Below are 16216 nucleotides of genomic sequence, written 5' to 3' on the forward strand. Positions count from 1 at the left end.
AACATCTTTAGGGAGCCATTATTCTGCTTACCATAATCTTTATTAAACATGGTATAATTAAAATATCTATTAAATATCCATGGGATGTTGGAGAATTCCTTTATAAAAGCAATACACAATTGAATAAAAATCAATTATACTTGTAGGAGATTCTCAGCTCATGGAGAACTGAAATGTGAATTAGCTTTGCACCAAAGGTGACTTCTTGATTTGTGAGGATTACACTACTAATGAGATATCAAGTTTCACATCACTAAAGCATTCAATATGACTTTCTGTCCAGGTCATTATGGCATTTTAATGACAACAAAGAATTTCCCAAAATGAAACTTTGAAGGACAGTTGCTCTACAACTATATTGAAGCAATATTATGAGTAAGTTCTGGAAATAATGAGAAGGTCATGAGATTGAAATTGATTGCAGCAGAACAATAAACTGCTATTAAATAGCTCACTGGAAAAAAATTTGAATCCAAACTGAAAGGGAATTTAAGGCGGACCATTGTCAAAATCAGTACTAGGAAATGATATACATAGACATAAGAAGCCCTTTTGCTTGATTTTAATTGATTTTCTCTTTTTATAGTTTATTACATATCTAATTTCCTTTTGCTAACTTTTATCTCACCCAAAGAAACATTTTGACCTTTAGATATGAAATGTTTCCATCTAATACCAGTGGTGCTGATTATAGGAAAAAGACTTGGTAGTAGCAAGTAAACTATATAATATACAGCACACAGGGGCCATGTTTGGATGCTGATTACATTTATCCTTTCCACCCATTTTACTTTGTTAGCAACCTCTATTTAGTAGTCACAAAAGTTTTTACAATAGGTTTATGCACTGGGTAAATACTGAAACCAGGCTTTACTTGTAGATGAATCCTGAACCTGGCTCACTTCCAGTGATTTTTATGTTTTTAAAAAATGACACTAACATGCACTCAGCTGTGTAAGTTAGATACCCAAAAGTCATTCTTGAAATTGTCTTTTCTTCTACTTCCCTGTTATAATCAATTTTTGTCCTCCTACTTTTACCACTCTGGACCAGCCTACCATTGCCATGTCTGTTGCAACAGCCTCCCAAATGCTTGACCTGCAGTTATTTGTCTCATTGGAAGCAGAGTGACCTTTACTATGCTGAGGCTCTCCATGACCTTATCTGTAAGGCTCTGAAGGGAGATGCACTGACACAGCAATAGTTTTATCTTGCAGCACTCTCTCTTATTCCTTGAACTACAAGCTCAAGGTCATTCAGAAAGTTCCTCTAATAAGCCAACTCATTTTTTACCACTGTTCTGAAAGAGCAAAAACTGTTTCCTCTACCTTAAAATTTCTTTCCTTCCCTCCAGCTTTGTCTCATTAATATCAACTCAGACCATTTCCTCAGGGAAATCTATCCTGTTTTTTTTTTCCCTACAAGTTTGGAACTCTCTTGTTGGACTTACATATTTGTTTAAATGCTTCTACTATTAATGTCTGTCTCCCCTGGAGTGTAGCTCTGTGGGGACTGGGACTTGCTCAGTTTCTGCTTTCTTGTGTGTTGCTTGTGAACAGCACAATGCATGGTACATAATTAGTGCTTAATGAATATCTGTTGAGTGAATAACTAGCACAATGATATTTTTTGGGAACCAATTATTTTATTTTAATTTTGACTGACAAACCAGAACAAATAACTTCTCCTCTATCTAAATTGAATAAAAAAAATCAGAAAACATAGATATGTGAAAGCCTCATATATACTGTAAAGTTACATATCAAATATGAATATTATTATTTGGTGTACTATATATACAGCAAAGGTTATTGCCTTTGAAAACAAGTGAGTATTGAATGAATTATAACACTCAGAAGAAAATGATAATTTCTGATTTCTGTGTTTTCTCTAAATTCAACCTGGTCCCAATATATAGGAATTCAGATGACATGGCATGCAGTTATTAGGACTGTTATAGGACAGGGAGAGGGGCAGCCCAAACCCCGCAAACCTGCCTATTCTAAATGGGTTCTGCCATCCGCCGCATCAACACAAAACATATGACACTTTAATGGGAAGGATCTTTAATAAAAACTAGGAAACAATACAGGTGAGGCAAAGAGTCTAGTTTCTAAATGAAGCACCCAAAGTTACCCATCCCCTCGTGGGTAAAACTCCATCCATATGGGGTCGGCCCAGAGCAAGGCCCCAAAGCCTGCCACAAGTCTAAAACATCTTCCAGTGGGGACCCACAGAAAAGGGTCACAAACAACCGGACAAGCCCGGAAGGAAAAGAGCAAAATCAACATCCAGATAAAAGCTGCCATTGTCACCTCCCCACGGGTCTCACCCACATCTGTGTCACCCAGTCCACGACCAAAAGACAAGCGCAGTTTCTTCACATGTCTCTAGGCTCCATGCGCCTCCTCCAGGTCTCCTGGCTCCATCTTGCTTCCTTCCTTCCTCAGTCTCTTCTTCTCCTTCTCCTCCTCCTGCTCAGCTCCACCCTCCCTTGGGTGGGGCAGGGAACCTCCCCCTTTCCTGGGACCACCCTGTTACAGGACCATTCCAAAATATTCAAGAAATACATAGCAGGACTATAGGCATAGCTATATGACTTCTTTGGTCAGTGGGATGTAAGAAAAATGATGTGTGTATAGAGATGCATGCCTGTAAATCTTAACAAATTTGTGTGTCAACTTAATTCAAAAGGGAAGAGGGTCTAGAGGTCATCTTAAAGTTTCCTATTAATGCCTTATGAGCAGGGAAGCCTTGTGAAGGTATTCCATTTCCTGTTTCTAAAGTGACCCTGAGTGCCAGGAAAGCTACGATTGCACCCCCAAAATGGCACCCACTTGAGACCCATAAGAAAAAAAAAACAAAAGAAAAGAAAAATGATGTGTATCATAGGAAGAAGCTTTAGGTTCCAGGATGCAATGTACTGTGCTCCCTTCTGCTACACTAATGCTGGCAATATGCCTAGAGGTAGAATCTCATGAGATGAAACTCCATCAGTCTGAATGCCTGAGCAACCACAATAAGCACACTCTAATTTTGTACTTGCAGTGTGAACAAAAAGTAAACTCATTATGTTAGTTCTCTGTGGTTTTAGACTGGTTTACTTTCACACGTAATAGAGCTTGTCTCAATTTATACTAAGTCTATCAAACACATACACCTTCAATCTCATGAGTAGATTCGTTTCATAAATTAAATGGAGTATTTTCAATCCTTACATATTTTAAGATCATCAAGGAATAGGATTTTAGCTCGTAAATTGCAAATAATATTTTAGATTCAAAAGATGGCCATTATGCATTACTTCCTTCCTGTAGAGATTTGCTATACTGAGAATTATGTCTAAATTTTCCTATCCTTAACTTGAGATGACTTTAATTTGTTTTACTACTAGAATGTGGCATAAGTAATTCTTGCATTTTTAAGGCTAAGTTATAACCCTAACACTTAGAGGGTTTGTCCATGTTTCTTGGAATGCTCTCTCAAACAACCCAGCTGCCATGCTTCAGCCCAACTCACCTAGAGAAACTCTTACAGGTTAGGGGTGAGGGACACCCCAGAACTCCCAAAACTGCCTGCCTTAAATAGGTTCTGCCATCTGCTGCATCAAGGCAATACAGATTCTATCTAGCATGTAAGACCTTTAATGGAAAGGAAGTATAATACCATCAGTGTACAACAAAGACAAGACAAGGAATATAGTTTCCAAATCAAGCACCCTAAGATACTCATTCCCTCGTGGGTAAATGTCCAGCCAAACAGGGTTGGCCCAAATTAGGCCTTGAGGCCCGAAAGCCTGCCACAAGTCTAAGATACCTTCTGGTACCCATAGAAAATGGGAAAAAGCGGCCTACCAGGTCTAGGACAAAAGGAGCAAAATCAAGATAAACACTGCCATTGTTAACCTCACTATAGGTCTCTCACCCACATTTGTTTCAACAAGTCCAAGGCCAAGAAGCAAGCACAGTTTCTACCTGTCTCTCTGCTCCAAGTGCCTCCTCCAGGTCTCCTTATGTTTCTCCATTCAGCTGCCTTCCTTCTCCAGTCTCCTCTCCAACTTCGTATTCTTGCTAAACTCTACCCTCCCTTGGGTGGGGTAGGAAAACTGGAACCTCCCCTTTCCCTGAGGACCACCCTGTTGCAAAACTGCAGGTATAATTTTCAGTTGACAAGCACTGCTGTTCTCCCAGGGGCAAATTAGCATGAATTTCAAGTCATATGAAGAAGACATCTTGGATATCCAGCTAAGTCACCCTCAATAACTGCAGTCACAGTGAACATCTAATTGTAATAACATGTGAGATCCCAGTTGAGAATGTTAGCGAAATTTCAGATTTTCAGGTCTAGTTACCCAGCCAGGAATTGACCCCAGGCTGCGGGGGCAGTGCTAGGTCTTAGTCACTAGGCCAAAGCTGTAGCAGGAACTTCACTCTCAGGCAAGCAAGCAAAAAAAGGCAAATTTGCTTAGAGAAATAGATACAAGGAAAAGTTTATTAAGGAGAAAGAACAGAAACAAAATGGTTCTCCAGGAACCAGGCCAGGGAGGGGCAAGGAAGCGGCAGTGCCTCAGGGAATGTATATCTTTTTCTCTAATTATTCTAAAGCCCCATCAGTCTCTTTGTAATTGGTTAGTTCTCAGTGGCTCCTGTCTTACTGCCACTGCACTTCTAACAACCCAGCCCTTATCTTAAAGAGCCCTTTTTTCTTTATCATCCTTGCCTGGGAATATCCTATTCGTTCTCACTGCCCTCAGTCCAGGGAAGTCTCATTAGTCCCCTTAGGAATTTGCTGCCCCTATCTCTGGGGCCTCCCTTCCTCCTCAGAGGCTTATTCTGACTGCTTATTCTGACCCTACAAGATATCCACTTGCCCTATAACTCAAGAACATGCCAGGGGATACCAAGTCATCTGTGAGAGGAGATACAAAAAGTTTTAGAGATAACGCATTGCTTTAAGTTACTAGGTCTCAAGCAATTGATAATCTGAATGCTGTATGACATGCTTCATGTTTATGTAATAAAGGGGAAAAATACATACCTTACACAATTGTAAACATTTAATTATATAATATGCATAATATGCTTTGTATAGTGTCTGGAATATAACATGCATCAATCAAGATAACTGTTTTAAACCTTAAAGCACTAGAAGTTATATTTTTTTCTCCTTCGACTCGTTTACCATGGTTGACTTTTCACTCAAGGACCCAGGACGACAGGGCAACTTTGCTGGTTCCTGTGCAAGATGAAAAAAAGGAAATCTAGGGGCTGACACAGAGGACTTTGAACACGTTGCACTTGAAATAACATGTCATGCTAGATGAAAAACAATTTAAAATTGAATGTATATAATTAGCAAAATGGAATGAATACTGATGCTCTTATTAAATCCTCACCGAGAAAAACTTTAGCATAATTGCAGAAGAATAAAAAATTTAGCTAATTTCTCCATGTCCATACTTTGAATAAAGCGATAGCCTTCACGCCTGTTTGGGCTGCAGGATCCACCCATCTTTCCATTTGAAGTTGATTTAATTACGTTTTGTGAGATCACATTTCAGTATGTGTCTCCCCACCCTCAATGCTTTTATATTCAAATAATAGGCAGCACTAGGCAAAATAATAAATAAAAGAAATAGTTGGGATCACAGGTTTCCTCCCTCACCTTTCAAATAAAATGCTTAAACTTCACATCTATTTTAAAATACAAAAAAAAAGAAAACGTACTCAGATGCCGCTAAGACTACAGAGCTCCGCCTAGCTCTCCCCAGCAATTCCGGGAGACACCAGTTCTGCGCAGGCGCTGACGGCTAAGAGGCTAAATTAAGCGACCGAGGGGCGGGCCTCCAGGAGGTGGGGCCGATGTCGCAAACGAAAACAACGTAAAAACGCCGTCGCGCTGCTTTACGGCACTTGCTCCGCCCCCCGCAGGTGTGCGCGACTTGAAGCCGGCAAACATGGCCGCCGCCTACTTCCCCAGCCGGCCTCTGACCGCGAGGGCAGGGCTATTGCTCTTGTGCTTGGGCAGCTTGGCCGCTAGTCAGATCGAGGTAGGAGTCAGGCTCCTCTGAGCGGTGGGCCCAGGGGGACAGCGGTGGCGTGGCTGAGAGCGCCCCGGTGTCCGATACACAGCACGGAGGAGTGTCGTGGAGACATCAGCCGCCGACTGCACTAGGGAGGTTGTCATTGGGACGGCATGGTCTGTGTCAGCCTTTAAAAAAATAAAAGAACCAAATTATCGGAGTCAGGGGAGGATCTGTGTGCGCAGTCCCTAGCAAGTGAAATTTGAGCAGGCGGCGGGTGAAATATCAATAGTCGAGTTCTCGAGATCATTCTCAGGCTTCAGGGGCCGGGCTAGTCAGCAGACATTTGCAAGTCTGTGTCCAAAGTTTTATCTTGTGCCTACCTCAAAACTTTTTAAGTACACTTTCCCTACCAGTTTAAAAAAAATAGAGATTGCTCACGGGTGCTATGTATGTGAATGAATGTATATGTGTGTATATATATTCATTCATTGATGCTGTTTTATATATTCACTAAAGTATATTTTTTTTTTTTAAAATAAATTTTATTTTTATATTCCCCATACAATTGCAACCCCCTTATTTTGACCCCAATCCCTCTCCTCCCCACCCCAACTCCCCATAGAGTGTCTCTGGTTCATAGTTTTTTGTTGATTTTGATTTTCACTTTCTTAGAGTTATTCATTTTCCTAGTCCCTTATTTAAGTTTTCTAGATTCCTGCTATGAGTGAGACCATCCGGTATTTTTCTTTTTCTTTCTGGCTTATTTCGCTGAGCATGATCCTTTCCAGCGCCATCCATGTTGCTGCAAATTGCATGTGTTTATCTTTTTTGATTGCTGAGTAATATTCCATGGTGTATATGTACCACATCTTCTTGATCCAGTCATCTATTTTTGGGTATTTGGGTTGTTTCCAAAGCGTAGCTATTGTAAACAGTGCTGCTATAAACATAGGGGTGCAGGTGCTCTTTGGAATTGATGTTTCTGTGTCCTTTGGGTAAATACCTAGGAGTGGAATTGCTGGATCATATGGAAGCTCTATGTTTAGCAGGTCCAGAAATCTCCACACAGCTCTCCATAGTGGTTGGACCAGTTTGCACTCCCACCAACAGTGCAGGAGAGTTCCTTTTTCTCCACATCCTCACCAACATTTGTTGTTGCTAGTGTTTTTAATATGTGCCATTCTCACTGGTGTAAGATGGTATCTCATGGTAGTTTTGATTTGCATTTCCCTGATGACAAGTGATGTTGAACATTTTTTCATATGCCTGTTGGCCATTTGCATTTCCTCTTCAGAGAAGTTTCTTTTTAGCTCTTCTGCCCATTTTTGACAGGATTATTTTCTCTGTTGTTGCTGAGTCTCATCAGCTCTTTGCAGATTTTTGTGATCAGTCCTTTATCATTAGTGTGTGTGCAAAAATGTTCTGCCAGTCGGTGGGGTTTCTCTTTGTTTTTGTTATTGTCTCTTTTGCTGTGCAGAAGCTCTTTAATTTCATGTAGTCCCAGCTGTTTATCTTTGCCTTCACTATCATTGCTTTGGGTGATGTGTCTGTAAAGATGTCTTTGATGTGCATATCACATATAAAGTATATTTTTAGATAAAATAAATGAGTACATGATCTGCCATTTCCCTCCATTATTTTATTTGTTTTTAAAGATTTATTTATTTATGCATACAAGAGCTGGGGTACAGGCCAGAGGTGTGGGGAGTGAGAGGATTCACTAGAAACTGAGTAGGAAAGAGAACAGGCAGATGTACTGAAATATACTGCTGAGGGGAAGCAGCAGGCGAGTCAGGAGAGGTTTGCTGTGCCATGTTGGTAGCTGCCTGGCCAGGGATTGAACTCGTGCTTCAGTGGTTGTGGACAGCTTTGTAGGTTGCATCTTAACCCCTTGCACCCCCCCTGGAGGCCTGTTCTCCATTATTTTAATGGGTTATCTTGTATACTTCATTTTGGATACCATTACTCTTTTTTGTAGTTACACAGTTGCTGTGCTATTTCACATTTTAATATTTTGTACCTCCTGTTTCCTCTGTTTATTAAGGTATAATAAATGCATGACCTCTGTGGATCCTTTACCTATCTTTACCTTTGCTTTACTGTTGTTAATTTGTACATTTAGCGAGTATAGCACTTATCTGTTCTAACCTTTGTGTCCTTTGTACTACCTATTCCATCTTCTTTCACTTAGGGGGTAAATACTAAATACTTCCTTAACTGGTTTGTCTCAAGCCATTCTTTTTTTTAATTTTTAATTTTTTTTTTATTTTTATATTCCCCATACAATTGCAACCCCCTTATTTTGACCCCAATCCCTCCCCTCCCCACCCCCAACCCCCTCAAACCATTCTTCCTTCCAGGCCATTCTCCAAATTGCAGCCAGAGGAACTTTCAAAAACATAAATCTGATCACATAAATATGTCACTCATATACACCTTAATGCTGCTTTAAAGATAAAAAACAACAAAATCTTCATTGTGGCCCACAAACAAGGCACTGCATATTTTAGCCCCTATCTACGTAGTCATTCTCTCTCTCCCCCCAGTTATGCTAACTTTTTTTTTTTTAAGATTTATTTATTTATTTATTTTATACAAGAACCAGGGTACAGGCCAGATGTGGGGAAAGGTGATAGGATACACCAGAGACAGAGCGGGGAACAGAACAGGCAGACTGACGAAATACAATGCTGAGGGGAGCAGCAGGCAAGGCAGGAGAGGTCTGCGGCGCCAAGTGGGACCCTGGCCGGCTGGCTGGGATCTAACTGGCAGAGGCTGCAGACAGCTTCACAGCGTGGTGCTCAGCCGCCTGCGCAGCCGCCACCAGGGGAGGCCCTATGCTAACCTTTCTATTTCACAAAACCTTTAAGCTCCTTTCTTCCATAAGGACCCATGTTCCCTCTGTCAGGAATTCTATTCTCTTCTCTTCATCTTTTGGTTCCTAACATAATTGTTGCTTCTCTAGGGAACCTTCCCTGACCCCTCATCAGGCCAGATCCTCCTATTATACTGTTTCATGACACTGTGTATTTTACCTTTATAGAATTTATAGTTTGCCCTTATTTACTAATGTGTGTCATTGAAATTGGATAGTGACCTTTGTGAAGGCATGGTTTTTGGGCCATCATTGTTTTCTGAGCTACCATGACAGTGACACTGACACACGGTATCCAATGAATGTGAGAAATGAATGCATTATATGGTAGTGTAATGTGTTTGAATGTTTCCTTATTAAACTCTGGGATCCTTAAGAGGAAACAGCATGCTTTTCGTGATGATTATAGGTGTTCTATTAGCTATATGTACTTGTATAAGCAATCACATCTTGAATTTTTCTCTAAAGTATTATTGATTAAGAATTTTGCAACTGAGGGGCCTCCCTGGTGGCGCAAGGGGTTAAGACACGACCTATGAAGCTATCCGCAGCCACTGCAGCGTGAGTTCAACTCCCAGCCAGGGAGTTACCCACATGGTGCAGTAGATCTCTCCTGACTCGCCTGCTGCTCCCCTCAGCAGTGTATTTCAGTCGATCTGCCTGTTCTGTTTCCCACTCTGTCTTTGGTGAATCCTCTCACCCCTCCACCTCTGGCCTGTACCCCAGTTCTTGTATGCATAAATAAATAAATCTTTGAAAAAAAAGAATTTTGGGACTGAAAGAGACATTAGAGTTTGGGTCACCTCATAACATTCTTTCTCCATAAGAAAACTCAAGTATAATGAGCTAAATAACTTATCCCGGTTTCACAGCCAGATGAGAGAGAGGACCTGGGCTAAAATCCAGATCTTCAAATTCCTAAATCAGGTTTTTACTCACTGTGGTACATTGTTTTCTTTAGCAGCTAGGCAGACTATTGGGAAAAGTTAAGAAAAATGTATGTAAATATATAACATACATTTGAGTAGATTTTTAAATTTTATTCTAACATTTGTTAGGCAAATGTTTTAGTCATGATCCCTATAGTCTGTGAGTCAGGTAATAATACCATTTTATAGATGGGGGGATGGACAGAGAAATTAACCAACTTTCCTAATATTATATTGCTAGTAAGTTAATAGGGCTAAAATTTGAATCCAGGCAGTCTGATTGTCCTACTCATTAATACTGTTTGGGAGCAGTTGTAAGTCATTATGGTTGATAGCCATTATTATTTTAATATATGATAAAAATAGGTGTTTGGATGGTTTTGGATGCTGAGGTTTTTAATATTATATGGTGGCAAATGCAATTTCACAGATTAGTGAAAATGTTACATGACAGTATACTAGAGAATATACCAAATCAAATATTTTGGTGAATTAAAATAAAGCAATTGGAAGCACCTACAACAGATTAAGAATGAACATTGAGAGAAATCTCATCAGAAAGTATACTAATTGTTACTTTGTGTAGAGCAAAGACATGAAATTAGCAATTTACGATTTGGAGACTGGAAAACTAGAAGCATATTAGAAAAAGCTGGCAGTGTTTGGGATAAATATTTACAATTAAATGGACTTTACCCCGCTTATGCCTCCCCAACAATAACAAAAAACAATTTTATTCTTCGTAAAGTCAAATACTAGAATCTTCTATGAACTTGCTTAATGATGAATTACTGTTATTACAGTTATAAAAACTATAAATCTTAACTGACCATCAATTTTGAGTCTGGGAAATTTGACTTTTTCTTCTAATCAGTTTTGCTATTATTTGACTGATAGGATCAAGCGGAACAGTTCTTTAGAAGTGGTCATACAAACAACTGGGCTGTTTTGGTAAGTATATTTTATAAAGATATACCTTGCTGGTAACTTTAGATATGTGCCTGAGTAATTTTGTGTGAATCAAATTTTTGAAAATAAAATTTATTTTCTTATTACAAATTATTTTGATTTGCATATATTTTAAATTGATTGTATCAACAAATAGTCTTTGCTTTTGGCATATTTGTCAAGTGGTGATGTGTAAATAAAGTCAGACCATATTAGGGATGCTGTTCAAGGAAGCATTTTATAAAATATAGGATTATTTTAATGATGGAAACTAATAATTATGCTTCTTTTCAGTAACATACTCAGGCCTTTTTATTTTATTAAAAAAATTGGTTTTCAGTATAAAAGAAGAGGTCATTGTAGGGAATTCAAATTACATAGAAAAGTTAAAAGAAAACGGGTTTATTTTATATGAATTTCACCTCAATTAAAAAGATGACAGGAAATTATCCACTAGTCCCACATGCCAGAATCAACATTTTTGGTGAAATGTTCTTACCTTGTCTTTCTTTATGTATAAACATAAGAAATATGAACTCATATAACTGGGATGATATTCTTCCTGCTATTTTGCACCCCCCAAAGCATATCTTGGGAATCTTTCCTTGTCAGTAGATATAGAGATATGTAATCTTTTGTCAGATTGTAATGTTTTCTATTTAATGAGTTTACCTAAGCTTTAGATTCTAAATTTTTCATTATTTTAAACAGGACTGTAATGGATATCCTTGTATGTATTTTTGTGAATTTGATTGGTTTTCTCATTAGGGTAAATTTCTAAGCATAAAATTATGAAGTTGTGAAGCATAATCTCCCTCTAGAAAGGCTTTATTGCTATTTTTAAACCCAGGTCAACTGTATATTATCCTTTTTTGACTGCTTCTTTTTGTTTAATTTGCACTGTTTTGATTCTTAGTGAAGTTTTCTCATTGGCTTTCTTTTTTCTTCTGCCTTCTTTTCTTCATTATGGGAATTATTATCTATAATTTATTTGGATTCATTGATTTCTATTTTTAATTCCCCAATGTAATTTTTTTTTTTTTGGGTGCTTGGGAAAGTGTGCAGTCATTTACAACTGGGGTTTCATTTAATGACATTTACATGATTAGAAGATACATTAAATTTGACTTAACAAAAAAAAGTGTCAATTGGGAGGGTCAGCCAGAAGAAAGAATTAGAAAATAAAGAGGCAGAAAAGGAAGCTGATATTTTGGACAAAGAAAGAGAATATATAGCATTTCAAAGCCAGTAACTCATGTTGGAAAAGGATGAAAACTGGGGAATTTATGAGAATTCAGTGGGAATATAAAGGAGGAAGGTAGAGGAATTCAACTAAAAGTGCTGTACAAACATATAAGACTATAATTAACTTTACCAAGAAAAAGGGAGATTGAATGGCCTTAGAAATTTTGAGAATAATTTCATAAAAGCATGTATTTATCTACAGGTTGCTAAAAGTAACTGCAGAGTGAATATCATTGCTATATATATATTTGTGTTAAATGTAGTTGTATTGTGATTAAATAGAGCAGTGTGTGGACACGGACTCATGCCTCATTTTTGTGTTGTCAAAGAACATGAGATTTTTATGATGAAAATGAACACAAAATGATCAAGATAAGCTCACAGGTTTTCAATGACCACTTATAAGTTGAAGAAAATTATCCACCAATTTGAAAAGATACTTGCTCTAGAAGAAAATAAATGTTCTTCCATGATTAGTCTCTGTATCGGAATTCTTAAAAGTGGAAATTGTGCATACTATTGTGCTAATTGCCAGGGGCTCAGCCCTTAGAATTAAGAGCTTATTAGCTTGTACTGCACAGGCATTAAAACCTTATCTATTCTGGGAAACTTTTAACCACCCAATCTCAGTAAACTGGGTCTCAGATGAGAAATAGAGGGTGAAAAGGAATTATTACTAAGCATTTCATCACAACTGTAGTTTTTATATTTTGCCCAATATTTTCACATTCACTCAGACAGTATAGTGAAACTTAACCTATATTTTCTTAAATGGAAAATCATGAAATTTGACCAGGGGCATGTTGAATTTCTTTCAGAGTGAAGAAAATGAGGTCTCATGGCAGTTCTAATTAATTTGGTTTAAGACTCGACTATGTGAGCAATGAAATGCCCTTTTGCTTTTGTAATATGACTTAAGTAAACTTTTTCCACCAGAGGGAGATAGAAGGAAAGTTGGATTCCATTTTGGTCTCCACATCTGCTTTGAATAAAACATTTTTGCCAGTGTGTAATAGAAAAGGTTATAAAGGTAATCCATACTGATGGTTATAAAGTACGGTGAGAAAGGGTGTAAACTGAAAAGCTGTTGTATTTTTTGACCCACACTTTATGGTAATACTGTTGGCAGTTAGTTGCATATCTAGAAATTTCCAGTGCATATGCTCACACTTGTACATTTGTGTCTAACCACCCCCACCCCCTTTTTAAAAAGGGGAGTCATGCCACATGCTCTTTTGCAACTTACTTTTTGTTTTGTTTTGTTTTTTGATATTCTACTCAGTAAAAATCATGGGTTATCTATTTAATTGGTATCTCCTGGTCTTGTCTCTTTTCCTACTCTGATTTTTTTGCCTAGTAACTTGCTGGTGAAAATGAGGCAGTTTCTTAGGTTAAATCTCATTAAATACTGTAACAAATGAGAAAAACCTTTTGGGTATGGTGAAGTACATGGAATATACTGGCTGTTATTATGACTAATTCAGGTACTATTTATGCTCACATTTGGGGATCTGTAAATTCTTTGGGTAGTGATTTTGTTTCTGGCCTTTAGGTTTTGATTTTTACCAATATAGGCAACACTATAATGAAAATAATTGAATATATATTTCTTTGTATATTAAAATGAGCTATTGAAAGATTAAGTAAATTTTCAAAAATTGATATATGTTACAAATTACCCTTGTATAGCTTATGGGTAGGATGTGTGCACTCATTTCCCCACACCCCTGTCAATATTGTGAATTACCAGCCTTGTGAATACTTAGAATTCTATTTGTATTTTTTAAAGTGTGCAGACGTTGAGCATCTCCAAGAGTTTTATTGTCCACTTGTAAAGCTATGTTATGAAATGTGTGCTCATTCTTTGCCCATTTTTTCCAAAATTGAGTTGTTCATCCTTTTCTTTTATACAACTTTATGCTTCAAGTGTTCATTTTTGTTAGAATTTTAGGGCATTTTTGACCTGAGTTTTACGTTTTTATGTAGTCAAACATTTAGTTTTTTTCTTATAGTATTCTAAGTTGAAAATACATTTTAAATTTTAAAAATTACATTATAGTTCTTTTCTATATGATGCAAAAGAACATTTATCCTATTCTCAAGATTGATTTTATCTACTATCAGCACAGACCTGTAGTAGGAGGTCATAGGGCCTTGGTGGGTAGACTACAGCCCAAATCAGACTTCTCTTTCACTTCCTTTAGAAAGGATTCTCAAGAGGGCTGCTTTTTGAGCCCCATGTTAGATTTTTCTGGTACCTTTAGGAATCAATTTCTTTAAGTGCAAAACTTGCTTGAATTGTTTTTAGTTTTCTGTTCCATTCAACAGCTTTTTTTTTTTTATAATGTATTCTCTTGTGTGCTTATAAAACTGTTTGCATGTTATGTTTTAGTCTCTATCTTACATTTTTCACAACTAAATTAGGGAGCAATCCAGAGTAAGAGGACTGTTACATAACCCAAGGTAACTAATTTTCTCTTCTCTGAAGAGAATATAGGCACTGTTTTTGATTTTAAAGGATTTAGTCTTTTAGACATAGGAACATTACAAAATCACAATAATTGAGAGTAACTAAGTTGGTTCAGCATTTGATTACATCCCCCCAAGATTTGGTTTCTCTTCAGCTGCTTGGTCTTTTCTATTTAATACTAGTTATGAAAGACCTCTTAGAGAGATTGGTTTATTGACAAGTCATTAGCCTGAATTATGCTATAGTCTTTTTTTTTTTTTAAGTATCTCTGCATCACTTAAAGAGAAATAATTCTGTAACTCCATGGCTTATTTTGATTCATGAAAATAACATATTTGTTTTAATACTGTAGGTGTGTACCTCCCGATTCTGGTTTAACTATCGACATGTTGCAAATACTCTTTCTGTGTATAGAAGTGTCAAGAGGCTAGGTATTCCTGACAGGTAAGAAATTTTAATAAAGTATAACTCTGAACCTCAGTGGAAAATCATCCTCAGATGGTTGTTATTATATTTATTTTATTTTATTTTATTTTATATATTTTTACATCATTTTTCATTTTTGCACAATGTATGCATTTTCATCTTGGTTATATTCCCCATATTCCCACCCCCCCTTATTTTGACTGTAACCCTTCTTACCTCTCCCCACGCCCCCACAATGTGTCTGGTTTATAGTTGCTTTTTGACTTTGATTTTTACTTTATTATAATTAGTCTTTTTCCTGGTCCTTTATTTAGATTTTCTAAATTCCTGTTATGAATGAGACCATCCAGTATTTTTCTTTTTCTTTCTGGCTTATTTCGCTGAGCATGATCCCTTCCAGCTCCATCCATGTTGCTGCAACTTGCATGTGTTTATCTTTTTTGATCACTGAGTAATATTCCATTGTGTATATGTACCACATCTTCTTGATCCAGTCATCTATTTTCGGGCTTTTGGGTTGTTTACATAGCTTAGCTATTGTAAATTGTGCTGCTATAAACATAGGGGTGCAGGTGCCCTTTTGAATTAATGATTCTGTGTCCTTTGGGTAAATACCTAGGAGTGGAATTGCTGGATCATATGGAAGCTCCATCTTTAGCAGGTTGAAGAATCTCCACACAGCTCTCCATAGTGGTTGGACCAGTTTGCACTCCCACCAACAGTGCAGGAGAGTTCCTTTTTCTCCACAACCTCGCCAACATTTGTTGTTGCTAGTTTTTTTAATATGTGCCATTCTCACTGGTGTGAGATAGTATCTCATTGTAGCTTTAATTTGCATTTCCCTGATTACAAGTGATGTTGAACATTTTTTCATATGCCTGTTGGCCATTCGCATCACAAAAATCTACAAAGAGCTGAAGAGTCTTAACAAAAACAAAGTAAATAATCCAGTCAAAAAATGGGCTGAAATGTTATTATATTTTTATTTTTGTGTTGCTTTTGAAAAGTCTGAAATTTTTGTTGTTAAAGCGTAACATCATTTATAAAGTAGCTATTAAGAGTGTATAATGGCAAATTATATAAAACAATTAATATTAAGGTATAAGGATTTGATTAATATAATTATTTCGTGTCATATAAATATTAAATGCCTCAGCCAGGTTTTTAATTGTGGGTAACAGAAGGCAATTCTGACTTGATATAAATAGAAAAAGAATTTATTGAAAGTATACTGATTAGCTCACTAAGTGGCTAGAAACCTATAACTTTATAAATAGTTGGGAACAAGAAGACTAAGT

The 16216-nt window shown here is 37.3% G+C and overlaps 2 protein-coding genes across 2 annotated transcripts in view; one reads left to right on the top strand and one right to left on the bottom strand.

The window, feature by feature from the left end:
- AK5 (adenylate kinase 5) overlaps positions 1-4065 on the bottom strand; it is a 271283-nt gene extending 267218 nt beyond the window's left edge. Inside the window, exon 1 of the mRNA XM_054691447.1 lies at positions 3975-4065. The gene's annotated coding sequence lies outside the window, so the exon portion shown is untranslated. The remainder of the gene's footprint in view (positions 1-3974) is intronic.
- Positions 4066-5930: 1865 nt separating this feature from the next.
- PIGK (phosphatidylinositol glycan anchor biosynthesis class K) overlaps positions 5931-16216 on the top strand; it is an 87373-nt gene continuing 77087 nt past the window's right edge. The window contains 3 exon segments of the mRNA XM_037498788.2: positions 5931-6049; positions 10727-10780; positions 14845-14936. Of these exon segments, the coding sequence (XP_037354685.1) occupies positions 5957-6049; positions 10727-10780; positions 14845-14936 (239 nt within the window). The 5' untranslated portion in view covers positions 5931-5956.

Source organism: Talpa occidentalis, unplaced genomic scaffold (genome assembly GCF_014898055.3).
Source record: "Talpa occidentalis isolate TD23 unplaced genomic scaffold, MPIMG_talOcc4v2.1 talOcc4.9, whole genome shotgun sequence".
NCBI lineage: Eukaryota > Metazoa > Chordata > Mammalia > Eulipotyphla > Talpidae > Talpa > Talpa occidentalis.